At 42.4% G+C, this 19,404-nt stretch overlaps 1 protein-coding gene across 2 annotated transcripts in view; it reads left to right on the forward strand.

Moving 5' to 3' along the window:
- The window catches only part of EXPH5 (exophilin 5), a 54,446-nt gene extending 39,309 nt beyond the window's left edge, over positions 1-15,137 (forward strand). For both annotated transcript variants that reach the window (XM_054974786.1, XM_054974787.1), the window contains 3 exons: positions 709-766; positions 3,955-4,081; positions 8,245-15,137. In XM_054974786.1, coding sequence (XP_054830761.1) covers positions 709-766; positions 3,955-4,081; positions 8,245-13,031 — 4,972 coding nt within the window. In that variant the 3' untranslated portion in view covers positions 13,032-15,137. The remainder of the gene's footprint in view (positions 1-708; positions 767-3,954; positions 4,082-8,244) is intronic.
- The last annotated feature ends 4,267 nt before the right edge of the window (positions 15,138-19,404 follow it).

The raw sequence follows: 19,404 nt of genomic DNA on the forward strand, positions 1-19,404 counted from the left end.
GTCAAACTAGAGTGCAATGGAATGTTGGGAAATGTATTTAGATTAATTATTTGCAGTGGTTTTTTTAAAGTTTAATTTTCCTTCTCTTGTTATACAATGAAGACACCTTAATCACATAGAATAATAATAATAACATTCGATTTATATACCGCCCTTCAGGACAACTTAATGCCCACTCAGAGCGGTTTACAAAGTGTTATTATTACCCCACAACAATCACCCTGTGAGGTGGGTGGGGCTAAGAGAGCTCAAGAGAACTGTGACTTGCCCAAGGTCACCCAGCTGGCTTTGTGGAGGAGTGGGGAATCAAACCCGGCTCTCCAGATTAGAGTCCCGTGCTCTTAACCACTACACCAAACTGGTGTAGATGTACAGTTGCGTTTTTTCACATTTCTCCTTACACATTCTAGCTTACAACATGTCCTCCCGTGCCTAATACTTGGGAACAATAGAAATCGGCCAACAGAGAAACAGAAAATGAGAGATACTTATAAAAACAACAATTCTTGGCATCCTTTCTCTGAACTACATTCCACTTCATTAAGCGCTTACTTCAAATAGCTGAGCGTTGGAATTGCAACCTAATTATTCATCAAAGCAGGAAGGTTCTTGACAAGTATTAAGACAAAATAGCCAGGAGCTTATTCTTTTCAAAAAAAATGTGTTGTGTTCATCTTCAGAGCAGCCATTTAAATTCTTTTCTTGCAGATATGACCGCTTTGCTCCGGGTCGCCTTGCATCTTCCAAAGTGGAGGAAATGACAAAGGTGAGCCACTGAACAATTTTATTACTCTATAAATGCCAAGGCCAGGGGGCATTTGGAACACAGCACTGGTAATTTCATACACGCATTCCCTTGCCTGGCGGAATCTGCATTCTTTCCAAGATGCTTCTTACTACAACAAGTGTTCTGCAGTAGCCTCAGCACCTAATATTTCAATCACGCATCGAGATGCATGATGGAATTGACTTTGAAACTTCTCTGGAGATGAGTGGGGTACCCCATTTTAAGGTCCTCCCAACAAAGAAGGAAGGAGCCCCAGAGCTTCACTACTCCATCTCTATTCATCATGTCAAAGTCAGAGAAGAGGTGCTTGCAGCACCTTCATGATCAGGAAATGAGCCTGCAAGAATGAGCAAATCAGTACTTTTGATGCCCCAAACTAAAGTCTATCAGTACCATTTCCAAACACCCAGGAGCTGCATGGCAAAGTAGGTCAGTGGAGGACTTGGATAGATGCTGTTCAGAGGAGAAGATATTCTTATTAGGTTGGGCAGGTACTGTTTTTTTAAAGGAGACATCTGGCTTGCAAATGGGTTGAATACTTCCAGGATCAAACCAGGTTTCATCTGGCAGGTGAATTCTTGACACAGTTATTTGGATAGAGCAGAAGACCGAGCAACACACAATGCTTGGGTTCCATAACTGAAATTCCAGATGTGCAGTTCATTCTGTAAAGGGAATTGTTGGGGAGGGAATAGGGTTTGGGGTAGGTTTGCCAGGTCCATGTTGGGAAATTCCTGGAGATTTAGGGGGGGGGAGCCTGGGGAGGGCAGGGTTTGGGGAGGGGCGGGATCTCAGCTGGGTATAATGCCATTTAATCCACCCTCCAAGTCAGCCATTTTCTCTAGGAGAACTGATTTTTGTCACCTGGAGACCAGTTGTAATTCCTGGAGATCTCCAGCCACCACCTGGAGACTGGCAACCCTAATTTGGGGACCCACAGTAGTGGAGCAGAATGGTTACCCCCCCCCCCATATGCACTGTTTCCCCAGCTGCAAGTGCACTCTTCTCGCACTGCATCAAGCCCTAGTAGGGAAAAATGACAAAAACAGTATTTTCCTATCAGGAGATAAAGCAGCTCGGCATGGGGGGGGGGGGCACTTTCAACTGGGGAAACCTCATAGGCAGAAATATTAACTTCCCCTTACCTTGCACAGTGATCGTGATCCATGTCCCCCCCCCCTTCCCATGACTGCTTTTTAAGAGTCAAATTACATGTCTAGTAGAGTTCCAATCACAGTTCTCCAGTGTCTCATATATTTTGGACCTAAATATCACAGAGAACATGGGACTGCTGCTGAAAATGGCAGCACATTCTCAAGTTTCTTCCTGAGCCACGCCTTTACACTATTGTAAAATATATCCAGGCAGGGGTGGAGAAATGCAGTGATTTAAGTCTTAAAATGTAATGGTCACAAGATAAGTAGTGCTATATATTATGGAGCAGAAGCCAATCTCAACGCAGGGCTGCTGTTTTTTTGGCAGCAGGCCTGTGTTTTGTCTGGGTTTAGTTCTGCCATCAGCCTGGTACATGTTAGGGCATCCAGCAGAAGTCCCTGTAGTAGTCTGACCTAATGTCTGAAAGTTTTTGTAGGAGCTGCCTCTTGGGAGTTAGCTTGCTGCATCTCACTACCTTTGGCTTTAGTGGACCTTTATGTAATGAGTATGTCACAAATGTGACTCTGACTGTTGTCATAGTAACTCTGACCCTGACACCATCAGTGACAGCAGTCACAGTGTCACAAAGGAAAGACATGCAAATCCAATGGCTTTGAATTTTAGGATCAATTCTTTTAGCTAGAGCTTATGGACTAGGAGAGAAACCATCTGGTGTTACACCTTCTGCTGATTTGTCATGATGTGTTCCTTTTCTAAGAGGCCCTTCATCCTCAGAGGAACTACAAGATAATCCTTGGAAACCATCAATAAAATTGATTTGGTACTTTTTAATCTAACGCATTGATTCCCAGAATGTGAGCCAGGGCACGTTTCTGTGCCAAGATGAGAGGCATTTAGGTGTTCCTTCAGTTTTTTTTTAATCTGCCACTCAATGTCCATTGCAGTATGGAGACTTTGTTTAGCATAAAGCTATGCCCTACAGTGACATGGCGTCTCCTAATCAAGTCTGTAGTGTGTCTGACAGGCATGGGGGGAGGATCCCAGAAGCATCACTAGAGCCCAGAACAGGGAGTGGTCCCGTTCCTGTGCTCTGGATGACTGTGCGGAAGGGAGGACAAGTAACCAGGAGGCAGTATTAACTTGGCTATCCTGTCGAGGTGGGGAGTGGATCAAGAAAAAACAAACGTGTCTTGTTTTGTGTGTGTGTGTGTGTGTAAGTATAAAATTTTGCCTCTTCTTTTAATGCACAGGAAAAACAGTACCACTGCTGTTTAGGGAACAAGAATAATATCTCTGGGCCTGGTACAAACTTGTAACATTCTCCCTGATTTTATCTTCTACATACACTCGCATGAGTCACAAGAGAAGATGTTTCTGTTTTATTTCTGAAGGAACACTAACACATGACAATGTGGTAATGGGTTTGCAGCCTGTGCTGGGCCCTGATGAAAAGCGCCCATTTTCTCTATCCATGCTTGGGCCTGCAGGTATTAGAAGTATAAGAAACTAATTCTTAAGCCTAGTCAGGCCCACAAATGGATAGGTTTTCATCTTCCCTGATGTGTTAAGACCCCAAGAAGGTGCTCAGGTGTAGCCGACTGATAAGACATTGGTTCTTATCAGTCTTCCTCGGTATGACAGTCTCCCTCACTCCATCTCCCTCATGGGAAGTTTTAGACTGTTAGTTTCTTTGGGCAGGGGCCTCTCATCTTGTGCTTTGTGAAGCCCCTGTGCCCCTTGATGGTGCTGTATAAATAACCTTTCTCTTGAGGTGACCCAGCCTCATTATATACTAAAAAGAAAGTAGAAAAGTCTGTGTAAACAGGATAAGGCTTTCTGAATTTTATGAATTGGAACATACGTGGAAAAATTGAAAGTATTATGAACTCGTGTTGAGAAGCTGTTCTGTGCTATTCAGACATAATTTGAGAAACTTGAAAGGTATTACTGAAATTGAAAAGTACTATGTACTCCTGTTCAGAAGCTGTTCTGAGGTATTCAGACATCATTTGAGAAACTTAGATACCTCTTTGGCTATTTCCTCCCCACAGACTGAAACGTGCAACTCTCCTTTGGCCACCAAACTGACAAGTAAGCGGTTTGATGCGAAGCAAGCTGAGGTAATGGAAGACAACTCATCTACATGGAATGAGCAGCTGGAGAATGAGCTCTTACGGGGTAAGCCCAGATCCTCACTCCGTGTTGATTTTGTACTTTTGACATCAGTTATTCACAAAATTAGAATACGGGAGATGGTTCCTGAAAAATACACCTAGATATCCTGTGCCTCCTAAAGCCTCACCTTTGACAGATGACAATTAGTGATTAGAAGACCTTTGCCTTTGTGCAGAAGATCCCTGGATTGCCATTAAACCAGTAGGCGAAGATAATGCCATGGCTGGATTAAGCAAATGGAAATCAATATACAATAGGGTTTTTATAATTATTCCATTTGGCACATTAACAGTGCAGTCTTAAGCAGAATTATGCCCAGTGAACAGAATGGTCTTGTAAGGGTTTAACTCCGTTTAGGATTGTGCGGTAGGAATGTTCTCTCTGGTAATACTAGCACGACTGCCTCTCCTAATATGTTCTTGTGCAGAAATTTTCCTTTTCATATCAGGGCCTCTTGACTGGTCTGTCCTGTAGGGAAGTAAAAGCAGCTGTGGCCTATGAATCAGGAAGGCCACCAATTTGCTACTTTTGTAAACTCTGTACGGTGGTGGCATTTAGGAGGGCCTTCCAAATACAAAAATAAATGTCAACTTAATTGAAAAATATTTTGTGGACCCTGCAATAAAGTCCTATTGTATATATTGTCCAAAATTCAGAAGATGGGGATTCTGCCTCCAGATTGTCCCAGGATCTCATTCTTTTTCAAAACTTCTTTCAAAATATGTGGTTACCTTCTGCAGTATGTAGATATGTGGATTGTGCAATCCTATAGATTAAGCTTCTGATAATATCCTGTGACTATAGATAAGAACATAACAAGAGCCCTGCTGGATCAGACCAGTTATACCTCTAGTCTAGCAACCTGTTTCACTCAGCGGTCAATCCGTTAGTAACTGGTTGGCCCTGGAGGGCCAACAAACAAGGCCCAGAGGCCAAGGCTTGTGCCTGATGTTGCTTCTTAGCTCTGGTATTCAGAGGTTTCCTTTAGTCACCAAGGCTAGTAGCCGTTGATGGACCTATCCTCCATGAATCTGTTTAATTCCCTTTAAACGATCCATGCTCATGGCCATCGCTGCATCTGATGGCACTGAATTCCACAACTGAATTATTTGCTGAGTAAAGAAGTATTTCCTTTTGTCTGTCTTGCTTACATGAAACTTCGTTTGCCACACTATTGCCCGCTCACCCAGTTTAAAGAGATCCTCCTGGAGCCCTTTATAGTCCACCTTGGTTTTCACCACCCTGAATAATTTGGTGTCAGCGGCAGACTTGGCCACTACACGGCTTTCCCTGAATTCCAAATCTATTTGATGTATTTGTACCCCACTTTTCAAGCCATATCAACTTCCAAAGTAGCTGATGATCAAAATCTACCACGTTTTTTAAGTTAAAAGCTTGTGAGATGCATAGTTACTTGTGTTCCTCCCCGTTGTCTTTTCTCTGAACAAAAAAAGCCCCAAATTCCATAGCCTTTCCTCACAGAAAAAGCATCCCCAGAAATTACAGCATCTCCACAACAAAGGTAAAAGGGCTGCTTGTGGAAGGAACCTTGGACGATATAGGCCACCGTAAGAGAGCCAACGTAGTATAGTGGTTGGACTAAGATCTGGGAGGGCGCAGTGAAGGACATGAGCATAGGTGGCTTTAAAAGAGGATTAGACAGACTCGGGGAGGACTGGTCTATCAGTGGCTACTAGCCACTTTGACTAAAGGGAACCTCCAGATCCGGAGTCAGTAAACCTCTGAATACCAGTGCTAGGAGGCAACTTGGGAGAAGGCCTCGGCCTCCCCAGATTGTTGGTCCTCCACTGGCCACTGTTTGAAACAGGCTGCTGAACTATATAGATCACTAGTCTGCTCCAGCAGGGCTCTTCCTAAGTTCTTATGAGACCCGGGTAGAAATCCCCATTCTGCCATGAAGTTTGCTGTGTGAAATTGGGCCAGTCATGCATGTTCTCGGCCTAACTTACCTTACAGAGTGCTTGTGAGGGTAAAATGGTGGGGAAATGTGTGCTTCCCTGAGCTCCTTGAAGGAAGGAAAGGATTAAAAAATGTTGTGAATAAATAAGTTAGTGGCCATTAATATCTTTAACGGGCATTTTCTTTGGAGGGGAAGGGGTGGTTTACCAGCCTCAGGTATTTAAAAGAAATCTAATGCTCTGATTTTCAGCTGACACCACAGCAAGCTTGACTGGCCAGTCGCTACTGCACTTTCAGCACTTGTGTATGATAGAGGCTTTCATTCCGTCTCTCCAATAGGCCTTGAAAGAGAGGACAATCCTGCCACTTCCTGTGCATGCTTCCTTCTCCTTTCCCCTGTCCCTTACATGTGCTTTAGACTAAAGCAGATGAGTTAGAAAACATGGCAGCATTATCCCTCGGAAAAGAAAGGCCACAATACTGATTGCAGATAGGGCCAGCTGTATTGGGAGTCCCTGACCTGCCACCACCATTCAGGGTCAGGGGGAGGGGATGGTGGGGAAAAATCACCATCACTCTGACAGTGTGATGTCATCATGTTGAGGATGAGGCTCTAGGATTCCACTGAAACTCTATGGTGAAAACACAGAGTTTCAGTGGAATCCTAGGCCGAATCCACACTTCCCTACCTTCCGCTTTTCATCCACAATAATTGTGCTGGATTCTATCCCGCAGTGTCCCAGTCTGTGTTCACATACCCTCTTTTACTCCGCCAGCGTTGTACTATACTCTGTTCACATCCCTGGGAGAATTGCGCGATACAGGGCGGGTTTAGATCTGCCATCGCCGATGATGACATCACGTAGCCTTTAAAAAAAAAATTAATGCTAGATTTTCGCTTTATTGATTTTCTGCTCAATTGCAATGGCAGGGCGACACCCCCGTTGATGCTTGCGATTGGTTAATATTACCGCTCAACGATAATTATAGGATCGTGATTTTTCGCTATATCAATAATTTTAATATTAAAAAAAAACTGGAAAGAGTCAACCTTTGCAGGCACAGTCCACTTATCAGAAATTACCTAGGCTCTCCTTCGGCAGTGAAACATTATTTACTGTAAAAAAAATGGCAACCCTCCCTCCCCCGCCCTTGATGCCTCCACAGACTTTTTACAACGCCACTTTCCAAACCGCTTGTGGGTGATCTTCATGAACAGGATTGCGCAATAACTCTAGGAATGCCCCCTTTAAAATAAATAAATAAACAGGACGGGGGTGCAGGCATGCCTCGGACAGAGATGGGACCATAAGAATTGCTTGGCAAAGAGGGACGGTGTTCCGGAAAGGCAAGAAACAAGGAAATGGGGGTGGTTAAGAGGGGGTGGTCTCTTTGGGAACTGCTTCTGTTTGTTCACATCCATAGTGAGAACTGCTCAAGAGAAGCGTTTGAAAGTGTGACAACCTTGTCTGAGGCGCTGCGCAACAGATACAATAGAATGGTGGGATTGAGATAAGAGTATGTGAACAGCCCTCTGAAAAGTGCATAAATGACGGGAAAATAGCGGCAAACTTGAGCCGTGTGAATTCAGCCCTAGAACCTCACCTAATGAGATGACATCACTTCCAGGGTCACACCATAAGTGATGTCATGCCATTGGAGCAATAATGATTTGAATTTTCCCCTCTGAGCTTCCTGCTGGTTGCCAGCACTTGACTGGTTACCCTAATTGTAGGACTAGCATAAGATAAGAAGATATAGCTGGGGAATTGGTGTGAGGCAGCAAAGACCTGAAAGGAGAACCAGGTGGCTAGGGAAACTGGAAGCAATGTAAGGGAGATGGCTGGTTGGAATGTGTATTGAGTGTCTCTAGAGGTGTGCCTTGGTGGGGTAGAGGACTAGATAACACCTACACCAGCCAGTTATTCTATGGAGCATAAGCTTAACAAAAATTCAGGTAACTTGAGCTAGATAAAGTGAAAGTTTGAAGGCTTACTTAAATAAGTTCAGACTTTTAAAAGAAAACAAGTGGCATTTTACTCGTATATGCGTTGGGGAAAGAAACCAACATTCAAAAGACCAGTTACATCCCAGACTTGGCCATGCTTGCGGTTGTTCAGTGTAATTAATTTTGTCTCTTCCTTAAATAACTCAAAATATTTAGAATGTTAGCTAGAATTGGATCAATTATCCAAGGGTTTCAAGGTACCTGCGGATATATTTATCTTTCTTTCTCTCGTTTCCAGTTCTAGGAAATCTGGATGAGCAGTTGGCACACGAACAAGCCCAAGGTATTGTGAAAAGAAGGACTACAACTGACTATGGCTCCAGAACATCAGATGCCCATCAGTATCCTACTGTTACCAGACAGAGTTTCCAGAGAGGAGTACAGAGGAATAACCGCAGCATGTTTTTGTCCGATGAAACAAGGACGATAAGAGCCAAAGAAGAACCCAAAAATTTCTTCCGACCAAGGACATTTTATGATACATATATGAAAAAATACCACACGGAAGACTACGCGAACCAGGATGTTTTAGACAGACGGTCCCCTGTTCCAAAGAGATGGTGTTCTACACGTTCTCTCGGACATTCCTCTGAGGGCAGCTTGGAGTATCTTTCAGGTCTACATGGTAGTGGATTTCGACATAGGGACTTCTCAGGCACAGATACAGTTAGCAGAAGTTATTCTTTGTCTTCTCTTTCAAGACGCCAGTCTTCAGGATCTGTTGATCAGCTTTCTACAGAAAGTCTGCAACATCCTTTAGCTCCAGAAGGCAACAGAAGGTTCACACAAAGGAACTATCACCACTATTCCAAGCGGACTCCCCTATCGTCTATTGTATGGAACACACAACACTCCTCAGAACGTCCGTTAGATCAAGACAGGATACTAAGGACGCAATCCTTAATGGAATTTGGCCCTAAATTTGAAGATACGTATCATTATTCTCCACGGGACAATACAAAATATGAATTTTACAGATCAAAAGGCAATTATGGAAGAGCAGTACCAAGTTCCAGTCATTCAAGCAGGGTTGGTTATCCTGAGAAGCTTACAGACCCTCTGTGTTTTGATAATTGGGAAAATTATGCATTGCATCAGCCAGAAAGGAATATTACAAGCCCTCGCTACAGATATTCATCATTGCGTGGTAGGACGCAACACTTCCACAAGAAATTTCCTTCTGGAAAAATGGAGGGGCAGCTTTTGGGGCCTGATAGTAACCAGTATTATAATGACAATTCCTTTTTTGCCTCTGCTGCTGACTTTGAAAGGATTCCAACTAATGTTAATGACTGGCAGAGAGCCTGTGCCAGAAATGTTGGTTTACAGCAACATGAGAGCAATGCTCAAGATAATGTATCGGAAAACATGAGGAACTTGAATCGTTTGGAAAGTGAAACAACAGAAGAATTTTTAAAGCACACAAAAGGCATAGAGAACTGTCCAATGTATGCCTCAGCAGCTCCTTTGCCTTTCACCAGAGCAAGGACTTCCAGTAGGTCTGCCCTATCTGATTCAAAGGTCTCAGCAAAATATGCAGCACAAAGGCAGAATCTATTCACTAGGACTGGTCAAATGTCCATAAAGCCTTTGGTTACACACACTCAGAGCAAGGAAAACTTCCAAACGCTTACATCAGAAGAGTGGAGGGATACCGGGCAATCAAGCAGAGCAGGCATCGGTGACCTTAAAGAAGCGACATTGGAACCAGCTTCTGTAGAAGTGAATACAAACCATCCAACTGAATCGCCTCCTAAGAATATTTCGGCAGCTATCCCAGAAACCAGTACATCTCTTAAGCCCCCTTTCTCACTGGGTCCAAACATGCAAGCCAAATCAGCTTCTTCAATGGATACTGGAAAAAAGCATTTATCAAACGCTCAGAACAGACACAGACAAAACAATGAAAATGATTGTGTCTTGAACAGTGACCTTGATCAAGTATCTCGGTTAATTGGTAACAGGACAAGAGATTCGTTTTTTCAAAGCTTGCATCAGGGGACGCAGCAATCTGAAAGCTTGAGAGCATCCATGCACAACAAGAAGCATGAGAATATTTGTTCATCTGGTTTTGGTAGAGCCTGGAGAGCATTTGAATGTGATGAATTATCAGATCTTTGCACTGAAAAGTCGAATAAGCACAGTACTTTTGTTAGACATACAACTAGCAACAGTATCACTGGCTCTCCCAATAGTAGTCCTCCTAAATCTCCAGTTATGCATTACTCCTTACCTAGAAAATCTGCCAGTATTGATGGTAGCGTTATGTCACAGAAACCTCTCTCTTCTCCTAAAAGAAGAGTCCCATTTAAAAACCAGGCAGCTATGGAAGATAATTTAGAGACACTTGTATCAAATAGAAATGAAAGACATTCTTTGAATCAAAGAGACAACATTGCCTTTGTAAATCCAGCCCATTCTTCATTACTTAAAGATGTCACCTATGAAGGAAACATTCCACAAATGGAAGGCCACCATCGACTGATTGCCCAAGATCCCAGTCACTCCTTAAGTACCACTAAGATTCTCAGAAAATCAGAAACAAGCACAGTCACGTGTTGCAAAGACAAAATGGAAACTTCTGTGCTCTCTGACTGTGAGGAAATAGATGCAGGAAATTCTTTACAGAAATGCAAAACTACCAGTATGGTTACAGTTAGCGTTGATGAAGATAACATCAAATACCACGAGCTGATTTCAGTTTATTATACATTACCACGGAAACATTCACGAACGTTGGGTAACCTCTTTCTAGAAGACTCCAATAATGCAGGTTCTTCTGCACCCGCAGGACAGAGCCCCTCTAAGAAATATGTCCGTGCCGGTTTAGAAGCTGTAGGCTTTCCTTCCAATTTAGAAAAAAGAGATTTCCCTTCCAAAACATCTACTGTACCTAATACATCACAGAACTCGAAAATTTCAGGTGAAGTCAATGAAGAAGGCCTCCATGATAGAAGTCCCGTTACGGACTTCATCCTTGCTCCTCATTCACAACTTATGGGGAGCGATAGAATAGAAGCAGCACAACAGCTCATGGATGCTCAAGCACTTAGTGGCAACATACCACTAAGCATTAGCACATCAAAGCCGAAAATTCCATCAGGGAATGCCGCTGCACTATCTTCTACCATAAACACTAGGAGCACTCAGAAGGAGAGTCCCTTAGGCTGTCAGCCTTTTGATGAATCAACTGTGAGCAACAATCCGCCTGTTCTTTCTTTTTGTTCAATCAATAACAAAGAAAGGAAATGTACTTCAGATCCAGTCACTGATGCCACAGTGAGATCTATTGAAGAGAAAACTAGGCGAGACGCAAAGGTCAAAGAGCGGGCTCGCCATATATGCCATATCCTTGCCCTACATAGCAAAAAGGGAAATGGGCTGCAACCAAGAAATGGAAGTGTCACAAGTGGCGTAGCTGAAACATTAACTTCAGATGCCACTGTGCAGTCACATTCTGAGAACCAAACACTTCAGGTGGAAACAGTTGCTACAGTAGATCCATCACTTCAACGAAATATTCCTGTTGCGTGTGCTTTGAAATCTCCAGAATCTAACCAAGAGCAGATGCTTCAGGATAACCCAATATACACAGCTCGTACACGCTTGCAGATTTCTGTGATTAACTCAGGAGATAACCAGAACTGTACCTCAGAAGATCAGCTTCCAAATACCACACCGGATTTGCCTGATGGTTCAACAACTGAAAATAATCCTGCCGTGGCTGATGCTCAAGATAAATATGAAATAGAAAAAAGGAAAAACAGGGCCTCCATTAAAAACAAACTGGCAACCATGTGCAAAACAAACCGAAAGTTGTCTAGTAGGAAAAACTTAAATCCTAAACCACACGTAAGTAGTATATTTTCACAGAATGAGACCCCTTCTTCAGAGATTAGTGAGCCTCTGTTGATTTCCTCAGTTGTTCCCCAGTCCTTTCTGCAAATTGGGGATGAGAACCAGAACCAGAACTTTCTGCCTGCTGAGCTTGATGGCACAATGTCAGGAAAATCTGAGAACAAGAAACAGCAAACTCATGAGGGACCTCCATTGGTTACCAATGAGAACAGGAGGCCTTTTGCAAACTTGTGCAATCAGAAAAGGGAAACTCACAGTTCCAGACAGAGTGATAAAAAAACAGAGAACAACATCCTAAACCTTACAGGTTTATGTCAAAAAGAAAGCTTGTCTACACTAAATAATAATTCTCAAGCAGATGATGGCCTAGAAAACAGCAATTGCCCCATAGTGTCCAGAGTTACTGCCGGAGATCCTGGCCAAAAGAAAAAAGATGTCGCAACTATTGGTGAATCTTCCTCATTTCCCCTTCCGTCTGATGAAAAGTCAAACAGTCTTACTAAGAATTATTCAAAGGTAAACATTGGTCCACAACAAAAGGCAGTTCCCCCCACAGAATATGATCACTATCAAAATGTTATGCATACAAATAGGTTAAAACATCAAAACCTCCCCCATGCTGAGTCAAGTGCTAGCAAACCACAGCGTGAACGCCATTTTTCTGAAAGTTCCTACACACGAGAACCCCACAAGGCCCTGATCTCAAAGAGCAGCCTGATTGGCTACAACAGGAGGAAGTTTAATTCTTATTCTGAATTGTTGTCCTGTGATGAGAATCAGAATTGGGAGTCCTACGATGATCCTAACAGGACTTTTGGATCGAGGCCCATAATGTATCCGTCTGTTGAATTTGGCATTTTTGGGAAAGAGCAACAGCAAGCTTTCTTGGATAATATAAAGAGATCACTTACCGAGGGACGGTTGTGGAGGCCATGTCTTCTGAAGAATCCTGGTTTTCTCAGAAAGGAAGAGGGCTGTTCCTTGAACATGCCTGAGTTCTTGACCTCAAGTTCTACCGAGAGAAATAAGTTAGAAGGTGGTTCATCTGAGAGTGGGCCTGTTGAGGTCTGTGGGGAAGGCCCAGCAGATTCTTCAGAGTCAGACTCTGACACTACTACAGATGATGAATACTACCCAAATGAGCTTGACAAAGAATCAGAACTTTGAGAGGCTGTAAAATGAGATGAAGAAAAAGTTTTTATCTTAAAACAGTTTGTTAGTTCTTGGGCAGATGCAGCGCAGTGATCTCCTCCTCGTCACACATGTGACTATGGTCACTGGAAAAATCACAAAAATTTGTTCTACCTTGTGCACAACTGATCCCCTCTGCTTAATCCTGAAAAGAATGCTTGGTATTCTGGTATTCATCATGGTAGTGGCCGGGCTGGTGGGGGGTGGGGGGGCAGATGACCATTTGGCCTGGGTTTCAAGATCAAAGTGAGGCCTCAAATCTTGTTTCACAGTTTTGTATGTGCATCTTTTGTCTTGTCATTTTAAAAAAATTATTAGGGGTACAAGGCTCAAAAGCTGAAAATGGCTTTGGGATTTTTGAGGCAGAAGAGATGGCAATGTGAATGTAGTAAAAGTTCTTGGGAAAGGGTTAATCTTGTTAATTGCCTCTCAGGGTTTTTATGCCATTAATAGTTACGGAATGAGCAGAAATCAGTTCTAAAACCTTCCTTAGCACTGAAATGGGGAAAAACTTCACCTGCGGAATATGTGCTGTAATGTCATTTCTGATGGCGCACACGAGCCCATCTGTTGGGGAGGTGGAAAAGTTTTGGGGCTGGGTCTGTGCAGCAGAATGAGGTGACGGAATTCTGGGGTGGAAGATTGGTCAGTGCCATTTTGGAGCGCAGGTGGGGAGATTTGCATTGTTAACATTTCTCCATTTTTTTAAAGGCCTGCAAATAATACATTGGCATATCAGAGAGAAAAATTCCAGGATAGACCTTTGCCTACTGTGCTGGTTTCCCCTTAACAAGGAACTATTTATGTGAACTTTGAAAATGTAATCCCTGACCTACAAACTGAAGTGGCATAGTGAAGAAAGATCAGTATATGTTTAATTCCCCTCACTGAAATGAGTGGGATTTAAAGGCTGCACTTGTATACATGAGGGGCTGCCCCTTTAACTGGTAGCTACAAGGCCCCGGTCAGTGCTGGCTACTTGGTTTAGCTTGCTACAGGACTGTTAACATCCCAGTTTGCCCCTCACTTGGCAGTACGGACCACTGAACTCATTTCTTATTAAGCATGCACAGGATAGGACTGGAAATGGCCAAAGTGTTGATCTGTGCCTTCTTTCTCCTTTTTAAAATTATCAATAAGTACCAACATTTTAAAACTGGTACTTAAAATTGGTACTTTTAAATTACTGAATGCTTCGTTAAAGAAGTGTGTTTGTGTGTGTGTGTATGGTTTCATTGTGTGCTTTTAAGTTTAAATTCGGTGTTATTGTGTGATGTTATTGTTGTACAGGTGATGACTGACGAAAACCCTATTTATATTCAGAGTGGTTCAAACAACCATAACTGTTCTGATAGCATTTGAAAGCACAAAGTACACATTACTTTTTTTTTCAAAAGAAATTATTTAAATGTAAATTATTCTGATTCATTAAGTAAATGGATCTAATCAACAAATACAGCCTCCTGTACCAAAAAGGAAGAAGTATTTGGATTCCAAGACTGTACTGCAGAAAGATTAAAACAATTGTCCCGGTGACAAGAAGTCCAGCATGCACAGCACGTGCAAGATAAACGTTTACATAGATATAAAATATTATATCATTGTTTTTCTGCTTTTTTGTTTCAGACTTTGCACTTTTTGTTCTTTTGTATTTTATAATAATTTTCTTTCTCTGAGATTACTTTTGAAGGAAATTCTGCCTCTGGGTAGATAGGCAAGGGTCTCGCCCACCTTTTGAACACATGGTAAATGTATAAAGATAATGGGGAGCTATAAACTGCAGAGGGGTAGCCGTACTTTAGTCTGTTGCAGTAAAATTAAACAGGAGTCCAGACAAATAACATTTATTCTAGCTAAAGCTTTTGTGAATCAGAGTTCATTTAATCAGATACATCTAATGAAGTGAACTCTAACTCGTGAATGCTTAGAGTAGAATAGGTTTTTGTTAATCGTTAAGATGCCACTAGACTCCGGTTTAATTTTGCTGGGAGCTATAATATGCCTTTATTTAAGCTATATGTTGATTGATATAGTTACATGTTAATATTGGTTTGCTTAATTCCACATTTAGCAAAAACAACAAGCCAGGGCTACAATATAGTTAATAATTGGAGTATAATCTATTGTTTACAATACAAAGTGCAAAAGTGCTGAAAATACATACAAGAATTATAAACCAATTTGTACAGAAGAATTCATAAGTGCATAGATACAGTTACCAGTAGCAAATATAATTGTGCAAAATATCACTGTCCGGAACAAATCTTATCCATTAAAGTGCAAATGCCAAAAAAGTCAAAGGAGAATCGGTAGGTGGGAGCTTGCGCCAAAGGAATATTAACAGTCCATATAGTCAAAGTACATATACAGAAGAAAACGCCGACGGGGACTTGCAGGCAAATAACATTAACCCGTTTCGTGAGGATCACCCCTCACTTCTTCCTGGGCGTGTAGCAGTTCGGACTGTACATAAGTATGAAAGTAGCGCCACGAGTTCTCCCACCGTTCCTCCGACACGCAATTCACGGAGAACTCGTGGCGCTACTTTCATACTTATGTACAGTCCGAACTGCTACACGCCCAGGAAGAAGTGAGGGGTGATCCTCACGAAACGGGTTAATGTTATTTGCCTGCAAGTCCCCGTCGGCGTTTTCTTCTGTATATGTACTTTGACTATATGGACTGTTAATATTCCTTTGGCGCAAGCTCCCACCTACCGATTCTCCTTTGACTTTTTTGGCATTTGCACTTTAATGGATAAGATTTGTTCCGGACAGTGATATTTTGCACAATTATATTTGCTACTGGTAACTGTATCTATGCACTTATGAATTCTTCTGTACAAATTGGTTTATAATTCTTGTATGTATTTTCAGCACTTTTGCACTTTGTATTGTAAACAATAGATTATACTCCAATTATTAACTATATTGTAGCCCTGGCTTGTTGTTTTTGCTAATTTGTACTAGGGTTGCCCTTGGTATTTCCCTAATTCCACATTTAAGCAAAAGGAAGCAATGGTTCATATACTAGTTTTGCTGGCTCTTTCATCTCGCTTTAGCAGTTCACCAGTGGTCTACTTATGTAAGCAGTATAACATCAAAGGAAAGGATTCACGGAGCTCAACAGATCATCTTCTGTGAATAGGGTGAGCTCCAACATTGTAGGTCAGGTTCCATCTGGGATTTCTGTACGTTCCTTTCATTCATTGGTGTTACACTGCTCACAGAAATAGACCATTCAGACAAACTCTTAAAATGCCTTCAAAAGCCAAGTAAAATAAAGTAGAACTGAGCTCAGTTGCATGCTTACAAGCAAATCTAACCCATGTGCCTTAGTTCTATACTTTGCTTATAGGTGTTGAAATTTCCAAGCGCACACAGAATCTCCCTGCCTTAAAGGCTTGTCCTGTTCACTTAATGAGGTATCAGATCCAATAGACAAATATATGACCACACAGATTTCTTGTCTCTGTTGAAATAAGCTGGATTTCATGTAGTTTTCGGAGCCATATATAATTGAATTGGTGAGCCTTGCTGCCTTCCCAAAACCAGTTCTTCATGAATATTCTACTATCTGTCATTTGGAGTGCAAACATATTGCCTTCATTGACTGTAACTCACCAGGCTTGTGATAGCCACCTTTTTGTTTTGTTTTGTGAGTGAGTCACAGGTCAAGTCTAAAGGATGAGAAAGTGCCATTCTGGTGTGCATATTGACTGTATGCAGGCCTCTGAGTCTCTTGGTATGGTTTTGCTTGTATTGAACTGTGGAGTAGCCAGGAATACAGTGCCGGAGAGATGGGCAGTAATGTAAACTGAAGCTACAGAAAGTCCCCCAAGCCTTTCTGGACCTCTGCAGGAGTAGCTGCGTTCTGCCTTGTGGCACCCACACTGAAAGTTGGCCACCCGTGTTCTGGGCAAAAAAAAAAAAAGTTATCACTTAAAATAAGCTATGAATATTGAATAGTACTATTTTTAAATAAATGGAGCACATTTGTAATCAAATCATGTATTTGTCTTGTTTCTTTTGCATTTACTTTCATTATTTATATAGTCTGCCTTTCTCACTGGGACGAAGTGGATTACACACAGTCAATACAATCAACCGGATGGGACACCCAACTAACAATGCAGTTGGATCTATATTGTAGAAATCTGGAATCAACCAGAAATCTGAAAATAGAACTGAAGTGAAAACATAAGGTTATTGATACATCTTGTTAAATGATGCAGAAATTACATAGTAGGATCCCGCTAACAGCAATAGGCAGTACTAGCTATACGCAGTGATATAGACCATAGTCCCTAAACCTTTGCCCAAGTAACCTTCTAAACCATTCTTTACTGTACAATCCTATTACCTGTGTAGAAAAGCCCTCTTGAATAATTCAGTTTTGCAGTAGAGAGGGGGAGCCTTCCTGATCTCAGCAGATAGGACACACCATAAGGTGGGGGACACACAGAGAAAGCCTGTGTATGGTTGTTGATTTGGCCTGTTTGCAGGTCAGCACCTGCAGAAATCCTTGCTCAGATGGGCAAAGCTGCTGTGGCAGCAGAGCATGGTGGAGAGGTGGTCCCAAGACATGAGGAACCAAGGCCAGGAAGGGCTTTGTATGTGATAGTCAAACCATGGATTGATCCTGGTATCTGATGGGCAGCCAATAGAGTGACTGCAGAATGGGAGCAATATGTGTTCTCTGACTAGCTCCTGATAACCAAGCTGTGATGTTCTGCACCAACTGCAGTCTCCAAGTGGATTTTGAGGGGAGATCAATTTGCATTACAGTAGGAGTCCCAGTATTGCGAGTGCCAGACATGTTTTATTTGTTTTTATGATGCATACTTCTTAATGCCAATTAAAAATTCAGATGTTGATTTCTTCCCTCTATCCACTGTAATACGATATTTCATGCCAGTATGGTGTAGGGGTTAGTGTATCAGACTAGGATCTGGGAGACACAGATTCAAATCTTCACTCTGCCATGGAAGCTCACCAGGTGAGCCTCTATTAAAGCGGCAGGGTGCTTCCCACCCCCCACCCCCAGGCAGTTGGAAACTCTAGCAGGGAAAGATGGCGAGTCCCTTCCCAACACCCTATCTGGCTCAATAGCTGCTTGACCCACCCACCCTCCTCATCTCAGGCCTGATTTAAAGGCAATACTGATACAAAGTTACCTATTCAACTTTGCCCACATCCAGTGTCTCATTTAAAATGGGCTGTCAGCCACAACAGTTAGCATGCTACAGCCCAAGCAGGTGTTATGCTGGCATGCCAATGTTGAACACTTAGGCAACGTCTCACATGTAACACCAGCCAGTTTATACAAGATGTTGGATATGTCCAAACAGAATTACTGTTTAATTAGGCCATAGACTAGATCAGTACTAGGCGGCAGGAGGGGGGAAATGAGTTGGACAGCTGGGTTGTACAGCTACAGGAGTGGAAGGAGGGTATTACTTTTAAATGTTCTCCTATGTTAAATATTCCCTCCTGGAAAGAGAAATTAGTGCACCAGCAAAACAGGCTTCTGGCTACAATGCTGATTTACTATTGTGAGTTCTTTTTAATTCCCTCCTTCCCAGGCATTCCAAAGTCTGAAGTCAAACAGGCCATTATATCACCTTAGTCTATTTTTGGCCTGCCATTTTCTCAGACAACTGGGACCTAAGATGGGTAACAAAATCAAACCATTTAAGATCACAAAAAAAGCAATTAAAGCAGCCACCAAACTTGTTTAAATGCTCCTTGACAGACCTCCGCCCCAGCAAATCCTAAGTGGTCCCCAAATCCCTCTTTCAAAGTTGGGGCTTATACAGCATTTACACATATAAAAGAGGGATGAAGTCTGGCTTAGTTCTTCAATAAGATGGTTGTGCAGGGTTGGTGTGGCTGCTGAGAATGTGCAGTAGTAGAACACACCGTGGCAGGGATCAGAATGATGAACAGGTGTTGATGGGCAGTGCATGATTGCCACATGGGTTCATACCCAGAGAGATGGGTCACAGGTCATGAAGTGCTTTAAACAGAAGCGCCAGCCCCTTGAAGTGGATCCAGACACACGGAGGCAACTAATGCACTGGTTCTAAAATGGGAATTACATGTTCCCTGCTGGTAACCTGTGACAATAAATGGACTGCTGCATTCTGTAGCAGGTGTAATTTCTGAGTAATCTTTAAGAGCAGGCCCATGCAAAACGCATTAACATAAGGTAGCCTCAACTTTACTGCTGCATGGATCAGTGTGGCCAGGTCTGCCATTTACAGATGGGGGAAAAGTCTACGAGCTAAATGCAGTTGGGGGGAAAGCACATTTTAAACCACTACAGCCCTGCTTCTTCAATAACGCCT

This window comes from Eublepharis macularius, chromosome 3, assembly GCF_028583425.1.
Source record: "Eublepharis macularius isolate TG4126 chromosome 3, MPM_Emac_v1.0, whole genome shotgun sequence".
Classification (NCBI taxonomy): Eukaryota; Metazoa; Chordata; class Lepidosauria; order Squamata; family Eublepharidae; genus Eublepharis; species Eublepharis macularius.